The following is a 20,652-nucleotide window of genomic DNA, read 5'->3' as shown; positions in this document are numbered from 1 at the left end:
CAAAAGGAAAAATGTTCATCCAAGGACAGCTCATGAGATTACAGCTCTAGACTCCCACATTTAAACCAAAGGAGGAAAGTCCTTTGGTCCCTATATGGGTAATCCTACCAGAACTTCCTTGGCATTGTTATTGTATGGTAGTGGTCACACCTCTACTGCCTCCAATTGGGAAAGTGTTGCTCCTGGACTTAGCAACATATAAGAAAACTAGAGGTAGTGTTGCTAAAGTAAAGGTCCAAGTTAATATTACCAAGCAAAGACCTGAACATGTCTTGATGGGATTTGAAAAATATGTGAATGGCAAAGGTAGATGGCAACCAATTCAATATGAAGGAGTGCCTGAATATTGCAGCATTGTAAGCACCAGGGCCACAACCATACTGCTTGTACTGTGAAGAGAAGAGAAGAGGAAAATAGGCAAAAGAACTCTCAAGAAGAAACTGCAGCAGCCAAGCAAAAAAACTAGCTCTGGTAAGGCTAATGAAGAACAAATCTAAGAGAAAAACAACACCAAGGAACAGCAGGCAAATAAGACTAATGAAGAATCTAAAGGTAAGCAAGAAAAAGAGGAATGGCAAACTCAAAAGAAGAAAACCAAGAAGAATGGCCAATCCCACCAACAAGGAACTCTGCAACACACTAGACAGAGGAGAATGCATCAAGGAAAAATCTCAAAAATGCCTCAACCACGCACCAGTGATAATCAGCAACCAAAGAACATGTAGCCAATAGGTACCTTCTTTAATATTAATAATGATAATATCCAAAAATGAAATGCTGTCTTTGGAGTCCAGAGTCAGCAACCCCTTCCCCATAGACCCATTCAACAGGTTTTTAAAAGAAAGGCCACTAGCAAACCTACAGATAACCATATGGCTGACAGGTTTGAACTTAATAATGATATTAAAGCTGTGGAGTACAACAATGCCAAAGGCCTAGGTATTGACTCAGCTCTCCCCAGATCCCTGAAATCCCTATTGTATATTTCTATTGCTACTGATTTAGAAGTTGCTGGAGGTATGGATAGAAAAGTACAAGAGATATCCATTAACCTGTAGGATGGGGAATCCATAGGGGGTGGGAGACTATCTCATATTTTGCATGAGAACCAAAACACTGACCCTAGGTATGACTTTAGAGCCACTCCTACCACTAAACTCAATGATCAAATTGTCATAGCAACTCCAGAACTCAGGCAAGCAGAGGACCCTATAGATGTTTCTATCTTGCAAGCAAACGAAGGTTCTATCGCCAAAGACATGGGATCATTTGCAAGTACTAGTGGTAAAGCCTCTACTGATAAAAGAAATAAGTTGAGCAAGAAAAGAAGAGAGGCACTAAAAAGAAGATTCAGGAGAAAAACTATGTTGAAAAAAGTCCTCTTACTAAGGTATTTGACGTAGCAGAAAAAGAGGCTGAGGTTCCTTCAGGATGTCAGCAGTTTGTGTTGGATAATGATTAAATAGGCATCGATATTTCTCCCCTACAAGCTCATTATAATCATACACCAACTCAACAAAAAGCTGAGAAAACTCCTGATCAGAGCACAAAGTCTTAGTTGGAAAGTATATTGAACACTAACATAAAAGTCCCTCGAGACATAGATGAATATGCTATAGATGAGTCTAAAGCTGAGGATGACAATGATATCCAATCTATGCAGGGTCAGGATGAAGATGAAAATGCCAATGAACACCTGCTCACAGCTTTCATTCCCACCACTGAGAATGATAGGGACTTAGAAGATAAAATTCAGCAGCTTACCAAATCTCAAGGATTATCCCCTAGAGGAGTGCACAAAACTATGTATAATGTCAAGCCAAATAGCCCCACTAACTTTGTCATAACAGGAAGACCACATACTAGACTATTTACCTCTAAAATATCCCAATGATTAATATACTCAGTTGGAATGTAAAAGGTATCAATACCCAAGCAGCCATAGAAAGACTTAAGTCCCTTAAGAGTACCCTCCAAATATCTATTATTGCCATTTTGGAGCCATTCTCAGATAGTTCTCAAATTCAGCAATTCATAAATGAACTCAACATGGACTATGCTATCAGCAATCCAAATGGTAAGATTTGGATTTTTTGGACTAAGGATGTTGACTACGGGATATTGGAAAATGAGGAGCAATTGATTACTTATGAATTGAACTATGTAATGTCCCCCAATCAGTATATTGCTACTTTTTTATATACAAAATGCAAGGACCATCTTAGAAGACCCCTGTGGAATAGCATGCTACAGCAGTCAAATATATCCCTTCCATGGTGCACTCTAGGAGACTTCAATGTTATTATAGATCCTGAAGAGAAACTAGGGGGTGTAACCTATAATATGAGAAAGAGTTTGGAATTTATTAGCACCATTGAAGCTTATGGTTTGTAGGATTTGGGGTTCTCAGGATAAAAATATACCTGGTCTAATCTAAGAGGTATAATGTTCAGAATATGGAAGAGATTAGATAGAGGTATGTGCAATGACAAATAGATAAAGGTTATTCCTCATACTCATTACTCACCTACCTACAATGGGGTCAGATCATTGTCCTCTACTCTTGAAAATGACTGAACACAATTATCATCACATCAAATTCTTCAAATTCCTAAACTGTTGGACAGACTACCCATCTTTTATGGAGATGGTTAGCAGGTGCTGGAGAAGGGATACAAAGGGTAATCCAATATGGTTCTTTTATCAGAAAATGAAGAGGATATCTACCACTCTTAGTAGCTGGTCCAAGTTACAGTTTGGGGATATCTATGCCAAAGTGAAAGAATATAAGGAAAAGTCTAGACAAGCTGAAGAGGAACTGATCTCTATCAACAATGAGGAGTGCAGAACCAAACTTCATTCCATAGCATTCAAAATGAGGAGGGTACCTGGCTGCAGGGAGATGATGAGATAGCCAGGGCTTCATTTGACCATATCCAACACATTTTCACGGGTAAAGATGAACATATTTTGGAGGATGCACTGCAATGTATCCTAAGGATGGTCAGTGCTGAACATAATAGAGATCTTCAAGTTATCCCTACTATGGAAGAGCTAAGGACTGTTGTCTTCTCTATGAGTCCCAATTCAGATGCAGGCCCTGATGGGATGAATGGGAAGTTCTTCCAAGTGTGCTGGGATATTATAAAAGAGGATCTACTCAAAGTGGTCCATGCCTTCTTCTGTGGACAAACCTTACCTAAATATTATACCCATACCTGTTTGGTTTTACTCCGAAAAGTAAACAATCCTAACAAATTATCAGAATTTAGGCCTATAAGTCTTAGCAACTTCACAAACAAAATTATCTCCAAACTTCTCATACACAGATTAGCTCCCATTCTGCTCAGTCTCATATCTCTTAACCAATATAGTTTTGTTAAGAACAGGAGCAGCTCAGAGAATATAATGCTTGCCCAAGAGATCATCCACCAAATCAAGAAGCCTAATGTGGGAGGTAATGTTGTTATCAAACTAGACATGGCCAAGGCATATGATAGAGAATCTTGGTCCTATATATGCTTGGTCTTGAGGATAATGGGCTTTGGGGAAGAGTTCATTGACATGGTATGTAGACTTATGTCATATAACTGGTACTTTATCATCATTAATGGCCTAAGGCATTCTCCACCAGCATCCACAATATCATGGCTTCTTTATGGCAAAGAGAGGACCTCAGATTAATCATCTCAGCTTTGTAGATAATATAATCATTTTCTTATCTGGGAGTTCTCAGACTTTGCAACTTATTATGGAGACCTTACATACCTATGAGAATGTCTCAGGTCAACTGATAAACAGAGACAAGAGTTACTACATGCTGCTTATTAATACCTTCAACTCTACTGTGAGAAGAATCAAGAATGTTATAGGCTTCAAGCAGAAGAATAGCCCTATCACATACTTAGGGTGTCCTCTCTACATTGGTAGGCAAAGGATCATCTACTACTGTGATCTTATTGCTAAGGTTGTGGCTAGGATAAATGGATGGCAATCCAAGCTACTCAGCTATGGAGGAAGAGTTACTTTGATTAAACATGTCATCGAGGCACCTCACATTCACTTGATGTCTGCTAGTTCCCCACCTGCAACCACCATTAATAAAATGCAGAGCATCACAGCCAACTTCTTCTGGGGATGGAAGAATGAAAAGAGGAAATATCATTGGTCCTGTTGGAAGAATCTAAGCTATCTCTATGAGGAAGGTGGTATTGAAGTGATATTAATATGAGATGTAGCCAAGTATTTCCAATACAAACAATGGTGGATTATCAGAACCAAGAACTCTCTATTGGTGAGTTCCTCAAAGCTAAGTACTGTCAGAGATCAAATCTTATAACCAAAAAGTGGCATACAGGACAATCTCTGATATGGAAACAGCTGATGAAGAACAAACACAATGTTGAGCCTCATATCCAATGGCAGTTACAATCAGGTTCTTGCCTTTTTTGGTGGGATAACTGGTTAGGAGTTGGCCACTTAGCAAATTTTAGGTCTGTCAGTTGTAGACTGAATAATACTAAGGTGTCCTCTTTCATAATCAATGGTCAATGAAATGCAAAAATGGTCACTCATGAAGCCCTTCCACAGTTTATACCTAGTATTCTAGCTGCTAAAATCAACTATCAACCTCACAATCTTTATCAGGCCTCATGGAAGCCTAATAGCAGTGGGGAATTTAGTTGCTCTTATGCATGGGAACTTATCAGGGACAAAGGAGCAGGACAAAGATCAATTCTCAAACATGGCATAAGCACATACCTTTTAAATGTTCTTTTCTTCTCTAGAGAGCACTTAGAGGGAAACTCCCTACTAATGAAAAACTCATCAGCTTTGGAGAAGCCCCAGCCCAGTGTTACTGCTGCTATAGACTTGGATTAGATACTATTGACCATGTATTTGTTTCTGGAAACTTTGCCAGGAAAGTTTGGAGTGTATTTGCTTATTCTTTAGGGATTAACAAGGATTACACACCCCTTAGAAGTCTGATGATAAAGTGGTGGTCCATAAAATACAACAATGATGTCCATAAGTTAATCCTACAAGCTACTACAATATTTATATGTTGGAACCTATGGAAAAATAGGTGTTCTATCAGATATGAGGGGAAGCAGTCCAACATTACAAGAGTGATGTACTCAATGTTCAAAGACAACTTCAATCTACTGAGCACTACATACCCTTATATCAGCTGGCCAAATAACTGGAGGGAACTGGTCCCTCTTGTGGAAAAATATACTAATGAAGTCACTGTTAGTACTGTCTATTGGAAAAAACCTTCAGCTCACATGGTGAAGCTGAACACTGATGGTAGTGCACTTCACAACCCTGGAAAAATAGGAGGGGGAGGACTGCTAAGAAACCCTTAAGGTGATCTTATCTTTGCCTTTTTAGCCCCTTTTGGAGAAGTCACAAACAATCAATCTGAGATGCTGGCAGCCATCTTTGGTTTGACTTGGTGTCTCCAATTAGGATACACAAAAGTGATCCTAGAAGTAGACTCTGAGCTCCTAATCAAATGGATAAAACACTTATCCCAACCACCATAGAATGTCAAGGCACAACTTCAACAACTGTAGGAAACCAGCCATCAGTTCCTGGTTTTCAAATGCAGCCATAACTATTGAGAAACCAATTTTGTAGTTGATGTATTGTCCAAACATAGTCACAAATACACTGCCCCACAACTATATCTCACTAAGCATAAGCTTACTAAAGAGGCAAGAGCATACCTTAAACTTGACAAGCTGGAAATGGCCAACTTCAGAAGAACAAGGCTTAAGAGGATCAAGAAACCTCCATGTTTCCAGCCTTGTTAGTCCATCTTAATCTTTAATTTGGCTTTTACTATGCATAGATATAGTTATTTTGAAGGTTCTACATTAGGACCACTATAAAAGGGAACATCTCCCTTGATCCTTGCATTCATAGAATAACCATACTAACTCTACAGGTTTGGAGTAGATTAGAACTTTTCTTACTTTTCTTGTTCTTTTTTGATTGTGTAGGCACCTATAGGCATGCACCATGTCATCCAACTAGTGGAGGGCCAGTCAAGTTTAATTCCTGGTTCAGCAATGGCAAGATGCAACAGTTGATAACTTGGACTAAGCTTAGAATAGACAAGTATGATGCTGAGCTAAAACAATGGAACCAACCTACTGATATGCAGACTGAGAAGGAGCATACACAGAAGCTGATTCAATTTAGCAATGACAAGTTCCACCTTACAGATTGGACCACCAAGAGACCTTCATAATTGCAACATGACCTGCAATATGGAAAGAAGAACATACACAACCTTGCTTGTGTTTGGTACAACAAATGCAATATGCAACAATTCACACCTAGGAGTCTGGTTGGAGATGCAAGACTATTACAAAGACTTTTTTTAGCTTGCAAGATACAAATCACCCCACCAATATTTTCCAACACACTCTTGGAGAACCTAGAATGCTTCATCATTAATACAAACAAGAGGAATTACAGTCACAACAATTCGTCCAATACACAGCAAATCTATATAAGCTACATCAACCTGGAGAAGTCCTTTTCTATTTGTATTTGTTTGTGTTTGGTTTTATTGGATTGTCCTTATGAATTTGCAGGTACTGGGAGTTACAATATAGCATACACCATTTGTGACCTTGGGAAAAATCAGCAGCAGCCAACACCACAGCTGCTTTAGTTGAATTTCCAAATAAACACAACCAATAACACACATCTCTGTATAACTTTAACCTTTTCTAGTGGAAGTACAGCAGCTGAACTTGTAGCTTTCTAGTTATACATCAACAACTTCAACAGCAATTGGATATGGAAACTCATGAATCAGGAACTAGGAACAACATTAAGAACTACACCATTGCTTTTCTTGTGTGTTTCCTTGTTTGTTTGTGCAGGTTTCTAGAGATGTAGCCCTCAACAAAGCAACAAGTGGAGCTATAACCCTCACAAGAAATAACACACAACTATAACAAAAACTACCAGCAACTACATCAAACAAAATAGAATTGAAGCTTAGAGAAGGCAGGCTGTTTGGAAGCCAATAATAAGTAACAACCAACAATAACAACTCCAGATGTTTTGGAAGCCATCAACAAGCAACAGCTCCAGATTCCTTGGTTTATGCAGCAAATGTGGAACTACCCCCCGCCAAATAGTGGAATTCTTCCAGGCAACCAAACCATTTACTAGGGAGGGCAAGAGTACAAACTCAAAGCCACAACAGCCTACAAGCTATAATTTCCAACAATATCATCCTCTAAAAACAACCTCAGCAACCTGCAACACACACAAAACTACAAGTTTTTGCTTGTTTGTTTGGTTCTTTAGTTGTGCACATACAGGATGTGGCAGGAGCCTTGTTTGTTTGTTTGCTTGCTTGACAAATAGGCTTGCAACAACTCCACTACTATCATCTGTGCTTGTTCTTCTTTACATGTGCAGCTGCAGGTTGATGGCCCATCAAACAACAGCTGAATTCATAACACCTTGGCACACATAAAGAAGACAAAAAGATGCAACTCCAACAACTCTAGAAATTTCTGAAATTCAGGAGGCTTGTTTGGATATTTGTTTTGTTATTTCTTGTTACCTTAGTCCTACAGATTTCAGGGAGCTACAAAGACATATACAGCATCTGTGGAGAGCCACAAATACTAAGCAGATGCAACAACAATTTGCAATAGCTTCAAGGGAGAACATACAGGGGCTGCAACAGCACATCCAGGAGCAGTTCACAACCTCAGCATCTTTCAACAACATTCAACAACATGAACCATACCATACTAAAATGCCTCTTGGGGTTGCAGGATTACAGTAACTCCAAAAATAATAGAGCTCAAAAAGTTACAGTGTGAACGAATGATCGGAGACCTTAGTCGAGCTACCTTGAAAAAGCCAATCTTTTCAATGAGGTACTCTTCTACATTCCCAAACTAGCAGCAGCACAATGCAACCCTTTTGATTATCGCACTTGTATCATATGGAAAAATTCATAACGACAAGCCTAAGAAGGATAACGATGACTAGATCAATCTCACTCCATGGAAATTGGAAGGTTCATATACTTGACCTACTTTGATTTAGCTATGTTTTCTAATATAGCTTATTTGAATAGGACTAGTGTAGGTTTCTTTGTTGTATTTACATGGAAGGGGAGAGTCTCCCTCATTTATGTTTTTTCTTAGTCACGTTGTATCGAGAGGAGTCCTCTCATAGGTTTATCACTTTCAATGTAGTATCGGGGATGAGGTGGCCGACTTTAGTAGGTTAGCCGACTTATGAACCAACTTAAGGTCGGAGGTAAGTTTTATGTCCCCCTTCGTGTATTTTTATAATTTTATTTATATTAAGGCTTGGGGGTGTAGCTCAACCCCTGACTGTCCACGAGAGGTGGGAGCCTCGTGTAGGGTTTGTTCCTAGAAAAAAAAAAGTTTTTAGACATGTGGTGGTTTATTTTAAGAATGTGTATTGTATGCATTTTTATTACTCTCATGCATGCAAGATTCTTTAAAGGCATTGAAAGGTTTTTACGAAATGAACCCACCTAGTTTCTTATGATAAAGAAGAGTTGAGAGAAGTTTGACTCCAAATGAATGTTATGAATTAAATGCTTTTGAAAGGGAGTTTTTATTAAATGATTGACTAATGAAGGACTTCTTAGACAAAGTAAGGTTTCAATGTGAAAGAACAATTATCGCATTGAATCAAATGAAAGGTTTTAATGAGATCTTCCACCGATTGATGTTTTGATATTAAAGTTATATAATGCTTATGTTATATTAATGTTTAAATATTATTCTGTGAGACTTGACCTAGCACCAAATGTAGCATGTAGATAGGGGCTCAACCGAAGGGGTCCTTAAGTAAAGTCTTATGTTGCATTAACTATTTTCCACCATAAGGGCCCTTGTAGGCTATTTTAAGCTAGTGTATCCACGATTAGCCATTAAAGTTAAAGTTAAATTTTTTTAAAATTTGATCAGAGTTATACCTGAAAAGTAGTCTCCTCGTGCCAATGTAAGAGGATATGTTAGATTCCATATAATAGCTCGTATGGTCTTCAATGTCGGTTGTGGTCTCTTCCCCATAAAATAAATGTTTTAAGGATTCACAATGATGATTTCTCATGCATGCATTCACTTATGCATATTGCCTATACATGTCTCTCTCTTCTGTTCTTCATTTCATAGCATACTCACATACTTAGTACATTTAAAGTATTAACACATACTTTTGCCTACACGATATCACCATGTAGGGACCAGCGTCGCTCCATACTCTCCTACCCATGGCTAAGTTGAGCATTGAAGGCTACCACTTTGGTGACTTCCCATGTTCCGGGAACGACACTCCTATTTTATCTAGCTTATGTTATGTTTAGACATTTAAATTAAGTTTGATATTTTTGACTAAATATTGAGGGTGAGCTAGGGACATGTCTTATCCCCCTCCAAGCCTTAATGGAACATGACGAACAAATTGAGGAGAAAATATTAAAAAAGAGAATTAGGGAGTCCAAGAGGACTCAGGTCTATGGTGGTGAGTATTCTCATGGTAAGTCGGGTAATGGTGGACATTCGCAATTTCTCCCAAAGTTCTCTGGTCAATATTCTTATAACACTCGATCTCCAAAGTTCAACAAAGATAGGTTGCCTAACTCAAAAAAATTTAGGCAAAATTGCGAACGACCTCCATTACCTGACTTTTCATGAGAAAACTCACCATTATCGGTCTGAGCCCTCTTGGACTGCCTACCTCTCTTTTTCAACTTCTCCTCCTCAATTTGTTTGGCATGGGTTATGAGACTTGAGATGTCCATTTTCTTGATCAACTTGAGAACCTGACGATTAAGAATCAAAAATGGAATCTCCTCATAGGACAATATCTCTTTCACAATAATACTCTCTATTGTCACAATAAATGAAACATCACCAACACTTCTTAAGCATAGATACGTGGAACACCAGATGGACTGTAGTTGCACTTCTTGAGCATATATATGTGGAAGACCGGATGGACTACTACTAACTCTGATGGTTGCTCTAACTCTTAAGCTACACTTCAACCTCTCTTCAAAATATTATAGGGAACAATGTAACAGGGACTAAGCTTCCCCTTTTTCCAAAATCTATTGACATCCTTCAGGGGAGAAACCTTCAAACATTCCCAATCATTAAATTTTTAAAACTCAAAATCTCTCCACTTAATATCAGTGTAGGACTTTGGATGACTTTGCATGGTTTTCAACTTCTCTTGAATAATCTCCACCTTCTTCGTAGTCCAATGAACCAATTATGGCCTTGTGAACTCTTATTCAACAACTTTGCATCACTTGATCGAAAATCTATATCTTTGTTGATAAAAATCCTTATAAGGAGTCATTTGAAATCTCGATTAATAAACATTATTGTTCATAACTTTTATGAGAGGCAAGTGCTCATCCTAATTTACTTCGAATTTAATAACAGAAGCTCTCAAGATGTCCTATAGAGTTTAAATTGTAGGCTCTGCCTGACTATCTATTTGAGGGTTAAATGTGATACTAAGGTTCACCGTTGAACCCAGACTTTTCTAATATAATTTCCAAAAATGGGCGATAAACTAACCAACCTTATCTGAAATAATAGACAACAAGACTCTATGAAGTCTGACTATGTTGATCTATGTTGATCATCTCCCATATCCACTATGAAAATTTTATATTCTGAGCAATACCACATGACTTTTCGTGCTCAACTTTGATTTGCTGACAATTTAGACATTTAGAAATGAAGTCTGCAATATCTCTCTACAAACCACTTTATAGGTAGATTTTTCTCAAGTCATGGTACATTTTGATGGAACTTGGGTGAATCGAATACCTAGAGATATGGGCCTCTACCACAACCCTAACTCGAAGAACGTCAACATTCGAACACATAATCTACTTTGGTACATCAACACACCATCTCTACCTTGTTCAAAATTCATCACCTTCTACTTATCAATATCTTACTTCAACTGAAGTAGGATGGGGTCCTTGTATTTCTTTTCCTTCACATCCACCACTAAAGATAATTCTACCCTATTCTGAAAAATAACTCCAGTTTCATCAGGGTTGACAAGGCAAACTTCCAAACGTGCAAGTCTATGCACTCCCTTAGCCAACTCTTTCTTGTATTCCTCAACCTATACGGTACTCCCCATGGATATTTTTTTTTTATGGGAACAGACCCTACACGAAGCTCCCACCTCTCGTGCACAGTCAGGGGTTGAGCAACACCCCCAAGCCTTAACATAAATAATCAAAATAAAATACAAGGAGGGGGACATAAACCTTACCTCCGATCCTATGGTGGTTCATAAGTCGGCTAACCTATTAAGGTCGGCTAACTCATCCCCGATACAAAAAAGAGAATAACTATAACTAGAAAGCATTAAACCTGTGAGAGGACTCCTCTCAGTACAAATCAACTAAGAAAGCATAAATGAGGGAGACTCTCCTCTTCCATGAGAATACAAGAAAATAGCCTACACTAGTCCTATTCAATTATGCTACGACTCAGGCATAGCTACATTGAGAAAGAACAAGTATACGAACCTTCTATCTCGCATGGGTTGGGGAAATTCTTTTCATCTTTGCTCTTTTAGACATGTCGTACCAAATAGGTCCAAGGAAAGTTGCAGCAACAACAATCATAGCTAAGGGGGATGAAATGATAGGAAGTAAATGTAGCCATAGCAGCCAGCTTGCTTGGGATTGTAGTTAAGGAAGCTGAGGGACAGAATAGGTGTAATATACATTTTATATGTGGTGCAGCCCTGACTTGAACAGCTGGTTGGATGGTTCCAGTATTGTCTACTGATCCGGGGGTACCTGCATATCCACAAATAAACCAAGGTGGTAGAAAGAGTAAGTATACGAACCTGCTAAGAGCATCAGAAACACCATTAGCCTTACCTAGGTGGTAGAAAATACTCATATCATAGTCCTTGAGCAACTCTAGCCATATCCTCTACCTCAGGTTTAGCTTTGTCTAAGTGAAGATATATGGAAGACTCTTGTGGCCAGTGAACACATCCACATACATACCATAGAGATAATGACACCATATCTTTAAATCAAATACCACAACTGCCAGGTCGAGATCATGTGTCATATAATTCCTCTTGTAGATTTTAAGTTTTCTAGAGGAATAAGCTATAACTTTACCTTCTTCACTAGAACACAACCAAGTCCAACTCTGGATGAATCGCAATATACTGCAAAATACTCCGCACCCTCTGGTAGGGACAACACTAGAGCAGTAGTCAATCTAATTTTCAATTCCTAGAAGCTTTTGTCACAAGCCTCAGACCATTGAAACTTAGCCTTATTCTAGGTCAACTTAGTTAATGGGGATGGAATAGACAAAAAGCACTCTACAAACCTTTTGTAGTAACCCACCAAACCCAAAAACTCCATATGTCAGTTGGGGATGTGGGTCTGGGCCAATTCCTTACTGCCCCTATCTACTGTGAATCTACTAGGAAACCTTCACCAGATACTATGTGGCCTAGGAACGAAACAGATGCTAGATAAAACTTTCACTTTGAAAACTTAGTATATAACTCCCAGTCCTTGAGAGTTTGGAGAAAAATTCTGAGATAGTTGGCACGCTCCTTCTTATTTCTTGAGTAGATCAGGATGTCATCGATGAAAGCAATAATAAATATGTCCATGTACTACTTAAAAACTTTGTTCATGAGACCCATGAATATTGCAGGAATGTTAGTTAAACCAAAAGACATAATAAGGGACTCGTACTGACCATAACGGGTTATGAAAGTTGTCTTCGGGATTTCACTTTGTCTCACTTTCAATGGTTCATAGTTGGATCTGAGGTCTATCTTATAGAAAATAAGTGGCACACTGAAGTTGGTAGAATAGGTTATCAATTTAGGGATGATGATACTTATTTTTTTTGGTGACCTTATTCAATTGGCGATACTTGATGCATATTCTATGGAAACCATCTTTTTTTTGCATGAATACGACATGAGTGCCCTAAGGTGAGACACTCGTCTTGATAAAACCCTTATCTATGAAATTTTACAACTGCTATTTTAACTCTTTCAACTCAGATGGAGCCATTCTATATGGAAGAATTGAGTTAGGTGGCATATCAGGAAAAAATAATCTATCTACAAGTCAATCTCTTGATCAGGAGGTACTCTAGGTAGATCATTGGGGAAGACTCATGGGATCTCATTCACAGCTTGACAAACTGAAGGGATGGTGCCTCAACACTAGAGTCTCTCATTTGGAAAATATGATAGATACATCCTTTGGAATATAACTTTTTGGACTTAAGGTATGAGATGAAATGACCCTTAGGCACTGCTTGACTACCCCTCCTCTCTATTACTAGTTCATTAGAAAATTTAAACTTACCAACTCGAGTTCTAGTATCGACTAAGGCATAACAAGCATAAATCCAATACATGCCTAGAATGATATCAAAATCCACCATATCTAGTTTAATCTAAGTCGAATGTGATGTATTTATGATAGATTGAGATGGTGCAATCTCTATAAACCTTCTTAGCAAGAATAGACTCACCAACAAGAGTAGAAACACTGAAAGGATTATGTAGTTGTTTGGGATAGATAGTAAACTTCATGGGTAACTATGGAGTCACAAAAGGCAAACTAGCACTTGGATCAAGTAAGGTATAAACATCAAAAGAGAAGACTTTAAGCATACCATTGACAACATCTACCGAGTTATCCTGATCTTGGATACTAGATATAGCTTACAAATGGTTTGAACCTTTGCCTTTCCCTGAAGTAGTAACCCTTTGGGAAACTCTACCTGATGGTGTCGACGAAGAAGACTAGGCATTATTGCCCCTATTACTCTACTTCTACATCAGGTGGACTCTCATAAAATGACTCATCTATCCACACTTGTAATAACCACTTGTGCCACTCCCCTAGATGGGTCCTATCATACTTACTACAAGATGGTTTCCAAGAAAATCCTTTTTCCACATACCTTGTGACTGAGAACACTGAGCTTTCAAATTTTGATTACTTTAAAACTTCTGATCATTTTTATTACTCGTTGCAGGTGCACTTGATTATCATGGTGCACATACAGATCACCTCTTTTGGGAGAAAGACTTGCTGCCATTACCACTCCTCTACTGTGTGGGCTCATGCCCAATCGACTTTGCCCTCTCTTTCTCATCCTCTTCTCTATCCTACTTATTATCTTTCTCAACCGGTTGGGCATATACCATGAGCCTAGAAATATCCATATCAAACATCAAAATTGTTGCCTTGTATTCCTTCTTTACATGTTTTCCCAAAACCAAAGACAAACTTCCTCATAGACCTCATATACGTAACCATCTTTGGATCATAACGCAACTACTAGATGAACTTAAGGCTATACTCTTTCCCTTTCACCTCTTCCTACTTTAAGTTCACTAACTCTTCTACATTCACCTCCCTTATCTCTTAGGGAAAGAAGTGATCCAACAATGGTTGCATAAAATCCTCTAATACTGCTAGCTCAACATCCTCACCACGACTCTTCTCCCATTTCCACTGATTGTACCATATTTTGGAGACATCCTTGAGTTGATCCACAACAAGTTAAACTCCCTCTATATATGTAGAATGCATCACCTTTTAAATATTCCATATCTCATCAATAACGTTCTACAGATCCTCTTCTACTTCGACCCTATGAGCACAGGTGGATTTATCCTCAAGAAATTCCTGATCCTAGGCACAACTGATGACTCTTGGGAATTGGGGCTAATGAATAGAGTGTCTTAATGGCCTGACTGAGCAGCCATAAACTAAGCATCTAAATAGCACCCCTAAACTCTGCCTTTGTAGTGAAGGGCGACTGTAGAGCAGTTGTCTATGGAACCCTTGTAATGTTAGCAGGCATCTTTTAAGTCCCAATATCATTGCCTTAATCTATTAGGAAAGCTCCATTCCTCGCCTACATCCTCAAGGGTAGAGGCATATTTCTCGTATTGGTTCCAGCGCCAACCTCAGTGTTGGCGATGTTGCTTTGGCTGATGGTATACTTTGAAGGAAATTTGTAAATGAGTAAACGCATGAGTTAGAAAGAGCTTTTATAGAGTTAAACTCCACCACATGAATTTAGAGTTTGAAAAAAGTGTGATATTTTCTAATGTCATGTAGCCTTCCTATTATAGATGAGGTGTGTTCATATCAATGAGGACTCTACTAGACACAGCTTCATAGACATCCTAGAACTCTTGAATCATATTCACTGATACAAAGTTTGTCACGCCCTGGGTCTACACTCTAGTTATGGAAAGCACTCAGAAATCATTGTTGGTCCCAAGAGAACTCTTGTCCTAGATGATTACTCAGAGAAGGACTAAATATGAATACATAATCTTTAAAAGATGAGCATTTAAAACAAGCAAGTAAGTTTCATGCACTAGCAACAAATCTCTAGATCTGATGCAACTAGAAGCCAGCCGATTTTGTCTTTGCGATTTCTATGAAAGAATCCTACAAGATGATGGATTCCCTTGTGAAATACTTTGGTAGAACAGAAGATAATGACTATTTATACCAAAACAAACGGCTATCAAATAACTCTGAATGTAAGTAGAAATAATGTTTATAACATCAAACTAAAGGAACTGAATGACTAACTAACTTTGTCCATGAAGCCTCTACTAACTAAAGATAGGTACAAAACAGGACCCATGACTACCTCAAAAATAATTAATAGCACTGAATAACATAACTAAAATGGAGTCCCCTAAAGGCAAGAAGGTCTCACAAAAAGGTTTAGAAATAAATGATCTCAACTGAGCGTCTGTTGATGAGCCTGAGCACCTGTATTTGCATCATTAAATGATGCAACATCGAAAGACATCGATACATGGAATGTACAATATGTAATAAACCTAAATAAAACAATATTGGACTGAATACTCATGCTTAAAATAACTTCACTAAGAGTAAAACAATACAAGTGTAAAGGATACATGTAAAGCTTTACAACTGAAAGAAGACAATAATGAAATCTTAAGATAATAACCTTACTTTTCTTAGAGAGTTTGTCTAACCAACAACAAACACTATTATCCTCGTGATGATACAACGTTCTACACACATTGCTAGGGCCATCTTAAACCTTACCAGAGCATAGGACAACAAACTGTACTTATGGATCTATCTAAAAATCTTTATCAAGGTTGGGTGAGGAGTCGCTCGAACCAACAGTACGATCATATCTACGCTGGCGGCATAGGTTATGGGATTTGAGTTATCTTAGATTTTACCCAAATCGGTGATTTATACTACTCTCAATACATGCATTAATGCTCATAATAGTAAGATTTATGTTGAGGTAATACTCATAATACTTCTTCAAGCATAAACTAAGGTTTTCTTTAACATACTGAAACTGCATTTGAAACTATTTATGCTTTGTTTAAAATATACATACTTTCTCAATACAAATAATGCATTAGGAACCATTCAAGTTCCCTTAAGGCTCATTCTCAGTGAAAATTCAAAATACTTGAACTTAAATTATGGAAATCATTCATAATGAATATCAATGCAAAAATCATTAATCAATACTTTCTAAGTAAGGTTCATGTCATAAAAAGGCATGAACACAATTAAGAATAAGAAAACACATGAATTGGCTGCCGAGTATTGAGTCAATGCTGATTTTTTAGTGATATTAAGGTGTGATTAAAATAACCAAAAAAAAGAGTAAAAATAAAACACATTCACTATGAGAAACGTGTTATTGTAGATAAAAGCTCACATTTTATTTTATAGTATAAAAATCATTATCTTAATGTCATGAAAGACTATTCTTTTTAATTTTAAAAGTCACTCAACTTTGTTTAAGTAGCATAAGATAAAGTTATCAGGAGGAAACAAAGGCGGCAATGCAAAATTGAACATAATATAATTTCTGTGTTACTTATGCAACTTTATGTGACATTTAGACAATGTCTCGACACAATAATGTTAATTTGATTTTCTTAATAGGTATACTTCATCCAGTTTTTAAATTTTTTGAAACTTTTCAAAACTTTACAGTGAATATACTATTCACCTTGTTTTATTTTGAAATTTATTTAAATACTTTTATCTTCTATAATTTCATGAGCTATATAGAATAAAGAAACACTTGTATAACCCCCATGATATGATTATTTTGAACTCATTTCCCTTACTTATTTTATTTTTTATACAACTAATTGAAGGGTAATATATATAGAAAACTATTAATTTTCTTACCTTCTTATTGAAAATATTACATGACAGGCTGTTCAAGTGAAAAAAAATCGTTTTTTAGTCTCTATATATGTCCATCTAGTTATTACTTTGCAACCTCACATAAAATCTAAAGAAGCATTCTTCAATTAAAGGTATACATATATTAGTTCATGCACTTCATTATTTACTTACTTTATAAATTTTCTTTCTTTTTCTGCTAATTTATTTTTTGGGGAATTTTCAATTCATTGCTCCATAGGTGATTCAACAAAATTTGTTGAAGGAAAAATGAATAAGAAACAAAAAAGATCTGATGAGCCTAAATTGGATTTGTCTCTTGAAACTCCAAATGAATATGAATCAGTTAATAGGATTCCAACCTTAGAAGAAGCTATGAATTTTGAACTGAAGCATGATCAAATAGACCCCAATGTGGACTTGAGGAAGTTGAGAAGGTATATATGTCTATGTGTGTACTTTTTTTAAGTGAGACTACTTTAAAAAATGTGAATCTTGATGGATGTTTGGAATTTTTTATGAAAAGTTCGTTGAAAACAATTTCAACAAGACCATTTTCAATGCATTTCATCAGAAATTTATTTTTCTTCTCTAGCTATGTGATAAATAATTATTATTATTTTTAAAAGGTTTGTATTTGTTAAGACTTGATAAATTTTATTTCTTATGGAATCGTAACATTTATTATAGAAGGATGTCAAATCGATTCTCTGCACAAAGGAGCAGAATGAAGAGGGTTGAATACAAAACTGAATTGGAAAAAGAGGTCAAATATCTTCAGGTAATAAATTTTAGATCAAGAGTTTTTATTCAAATGTTTTCTTAGTCCATTATTTGATTTTTTTTTTCTTGGTTTCTTTTGTTAAAATACAGTGACATGTACAAACATAGTCTTAGATAATTCTAGCTTTTAAAAAAGTAAGCAATTAAATAAATCAGAATAACAGATCAAATCCTATCAATTGCTACTCAAATTTATTAATATATAATTTTCTTGATGAGTTTCATGAATCAATTTTTTTGAATCATTTCTATTAGTACTTTGTGCATAAATTATTTATGATGGCGCATGTTAATTAATTACATACACTTGCATGTTTAATGCCTAATTTTAGGTCACGGTTTAGATTCAAAATTATTGGATTTCGAAAGAAACAAAAGTAAAAATCAAAAGATGAATCTTAATTTTAAAATATCCTTTAAAAACTCATTTGTTAAATGAGCAATTAAATGCACGCTTTCTCATTTTCCGACATGTGACCATGTTTTGAAATAAATTAAATTAATGACTAGACTAAGCGTACATACTACAATAAAAAATCCAATATAATCACACAATAGAATCTAAAAAGGATATAAAATATATGCAAGTCTTAATTCTAATTGTGTAAGGTAGGAACGTTGTTTCTGATATTCTAGATTATGCATACCCAAATATATATAGTTATTCTTCGTTTCATTTGTTTCACACATAAATAATTAAAACTGATGATGTTTTGTCGAATGGCATGATTCACTCGAGATGCATAAAAGTTTGTTTGGTCCTTCAATATCAATAGGCTAATATAATTAGCGCTAATAATTTATTTCCTATATGTACTGCTGCAGGATATGATTGCTTTGATGAGACCAAAACTAGAAAATGCCAAAGACAATAAAAAGAAGTTGCAGCTGGAGAATGAATTATTGAAAGAAAAATTGGATAGCATCACTGTCAAATCTAATTTTCTCACCGGTATATGTATTTCCTTTTCCACAAAAAAGAAGTTTTTTTGTTTACTCTATATTTATGCATGAGTAATAATATAGAAATTATTCACATCATAATAAAATAATAAAAAAATTATTATATTTTGATTATTAATGATGAGATTAATTATTACGTAAAATATTACTATACAAATTTTCTCATAATGTAATGCAGAAATTACATTGTATCATAAAAAAGATGTTACATGCATTAGTTGTTGCAATATTTTTCTTCTCTATGACTTACGTACCAAAATTTTCTTTACGACAGATCAAGCATGTCTACATATTTGTTGCATGTTGAGTCAAACTCACTACATTCGATTCAATCTTATACATTTGTCTTAAAACTTTATTATATATATATATATATATTCTAGAATACATAAGCTTGAAATATTAACTTCGATTATCTCGATTTCAGTACAGACTGAACAGTTGAAAGTTGAGTTGAAGAGGTTTAAAGAACTTGCAATGAATCAGGAAGCTGACGAGCATATGGAGATTGAGGGACAAAGCTCCAACACTTATGATCATGATGACTCAGAATCAGCTGCAGATATAGACGTGGATCAGTATCTCAACCTAGACACCATCAACTTTTTTCCATCAAAGAATGACGACACGTGAACAAGTCAAGAAATATTGTTAGAACTAATCTTTGTTGGATTATTTCTATTCTTATTCTTTTATTTGAGGGGGTGTTTGGTTGGGTTTGGGGGGGGGGGGGGGGGGAGGAAGGGGGTTGAAGGGTGTTGAAGTTATGAATTTATATTATGCAATTTAGTCAAATGTTCATTTTTGAATTAGCGAAAAAAAAGTTATATACTTGGTCTTTATGGATATTTTAATTTCTAGTATTTGAAAATGAGTTTAAGTTATATGTATTGTTAATACCTAGAATTTTTTATTTCATCTGATTAAGTTGACTTACAACGACATGCAATTCTTCATAGCGAACCTGAGAAGGTGTAAGACCTCGGAAGTTGAAAAGTCGAACAAATGAAAATGTTGTAGAAAAGTGAACTGGTGCAGGTTTCCACGATCCAATCTACGGCCTGTAAGAAGACCTATGATCCATAGGAAGGCGGTCGTATGAAGCTCTGACACTTAGAAAAAAATTCAATAGTTCAGGTTGAATTTTACGAGGGGTCCTACGGACCGTAGTAATATCTATGGACTGTAGGATGACCCGTAGAGTGAGATTCGGAGACTTGGTTTTTAGAAAATTTGAAAGTTGGAAAGACAAACCCTTTTGAAGACCTATAAGGACTTCTATGAACCATAGACACGAGTCATAGGAATGATAGTCAAATTTTAGTAGCCTCTAATTTTGGACACGACTTCTACGCAAGTGTTCTACGACTCATAGAACTACCTATGACTAGTAGGAAAAGGGTCGTAGACTGAGATACAATTCTAGTGGCTCTGGAATTTAAGCACAAATTCTACGAGGGAGGGTGATGAGTCATAAATGACCAACTGACCATAGGTCCCATCCATAGGTCACCTTCGTAAGTTTTAAGTGAAGGATATTTTGGACTTTTTCCATTTTTTTAATTCCTAAACTATGTCGTTTTTGACCTATAACTAGCCATATAACTGTTTTTAAC

The 20,652-nt window shown here is 36.4% G+C and overlaps 1 protein-coding gene across 1 annotated transcript; it reads left to right on the top strand.

Annotated features, from left to right (window-relative positions):
• Window positions 1–17,560: 17,560 nt before the first annotated feature.
• LOC129903709 (basic leucine zipper 61-like) lies at window positions 17,561–19,669 on the top strand. Its single transcript, XM_055979254.1, has 4 exons — window positions 17,561–17,727; window positions 17,981–18,071; window positions 18,899–19,025; window positions 19,464–19,669. Exons 1-4 carry the CDS (start codon window positions 17,561–17,563, stop codon window positions 19,667–19,669), a joined length of 591 nt encoding a protein of 196 aa, XP_055835229.1.
• The last annotated feature ends 983 nt before the right edge of the window (window positions 19,670–20,652 follow it).

The sequence above is a fragment of the Solanum dulcamara genome, chromosome 9 (assembly GCF_947179165.1).
Source record: "Solanum dulcamara chromosome 9, daSolDulc1.2, whole genome shotgun sequence".
Taxonomy (NCBI): domain Eukaryota; kingdom Viridiplantae; phylum Streptophyta; class Magnoliopsida; order Solanales; family Solanaceae; genus Solanum; species Solanum dulcamara.
Note: the sequence above shows the minus strand (reverse complement) of the source record. Positions and strands in the feature narration are given on the sequence as shown.

Excerpts from the sequence above, each read along its gene's own strand:
- LOC129903709 (XM_055979254.1), top strand. The coding sequence starts at position 17,561 with ATGAATAAGAAACAAAAAAGATCTGATGAGCCTAAATTGGATTTGTCT. Across the intron at positions 17,728-17,980 it reads GACTTGAGGAAGTTGAGAAG|AAGGATGTCAAATCGATTCT; the intron begins GTATATATGTCT and ends CATTTATTATAG. Across the intron at positions 19,026-19,463 it reads CAAATCTAATTTTCTCACCG|TACAGACTGAACAGTTGAAA; the intron begins GTATATGTATTT and ends TCTCGATTTCAG.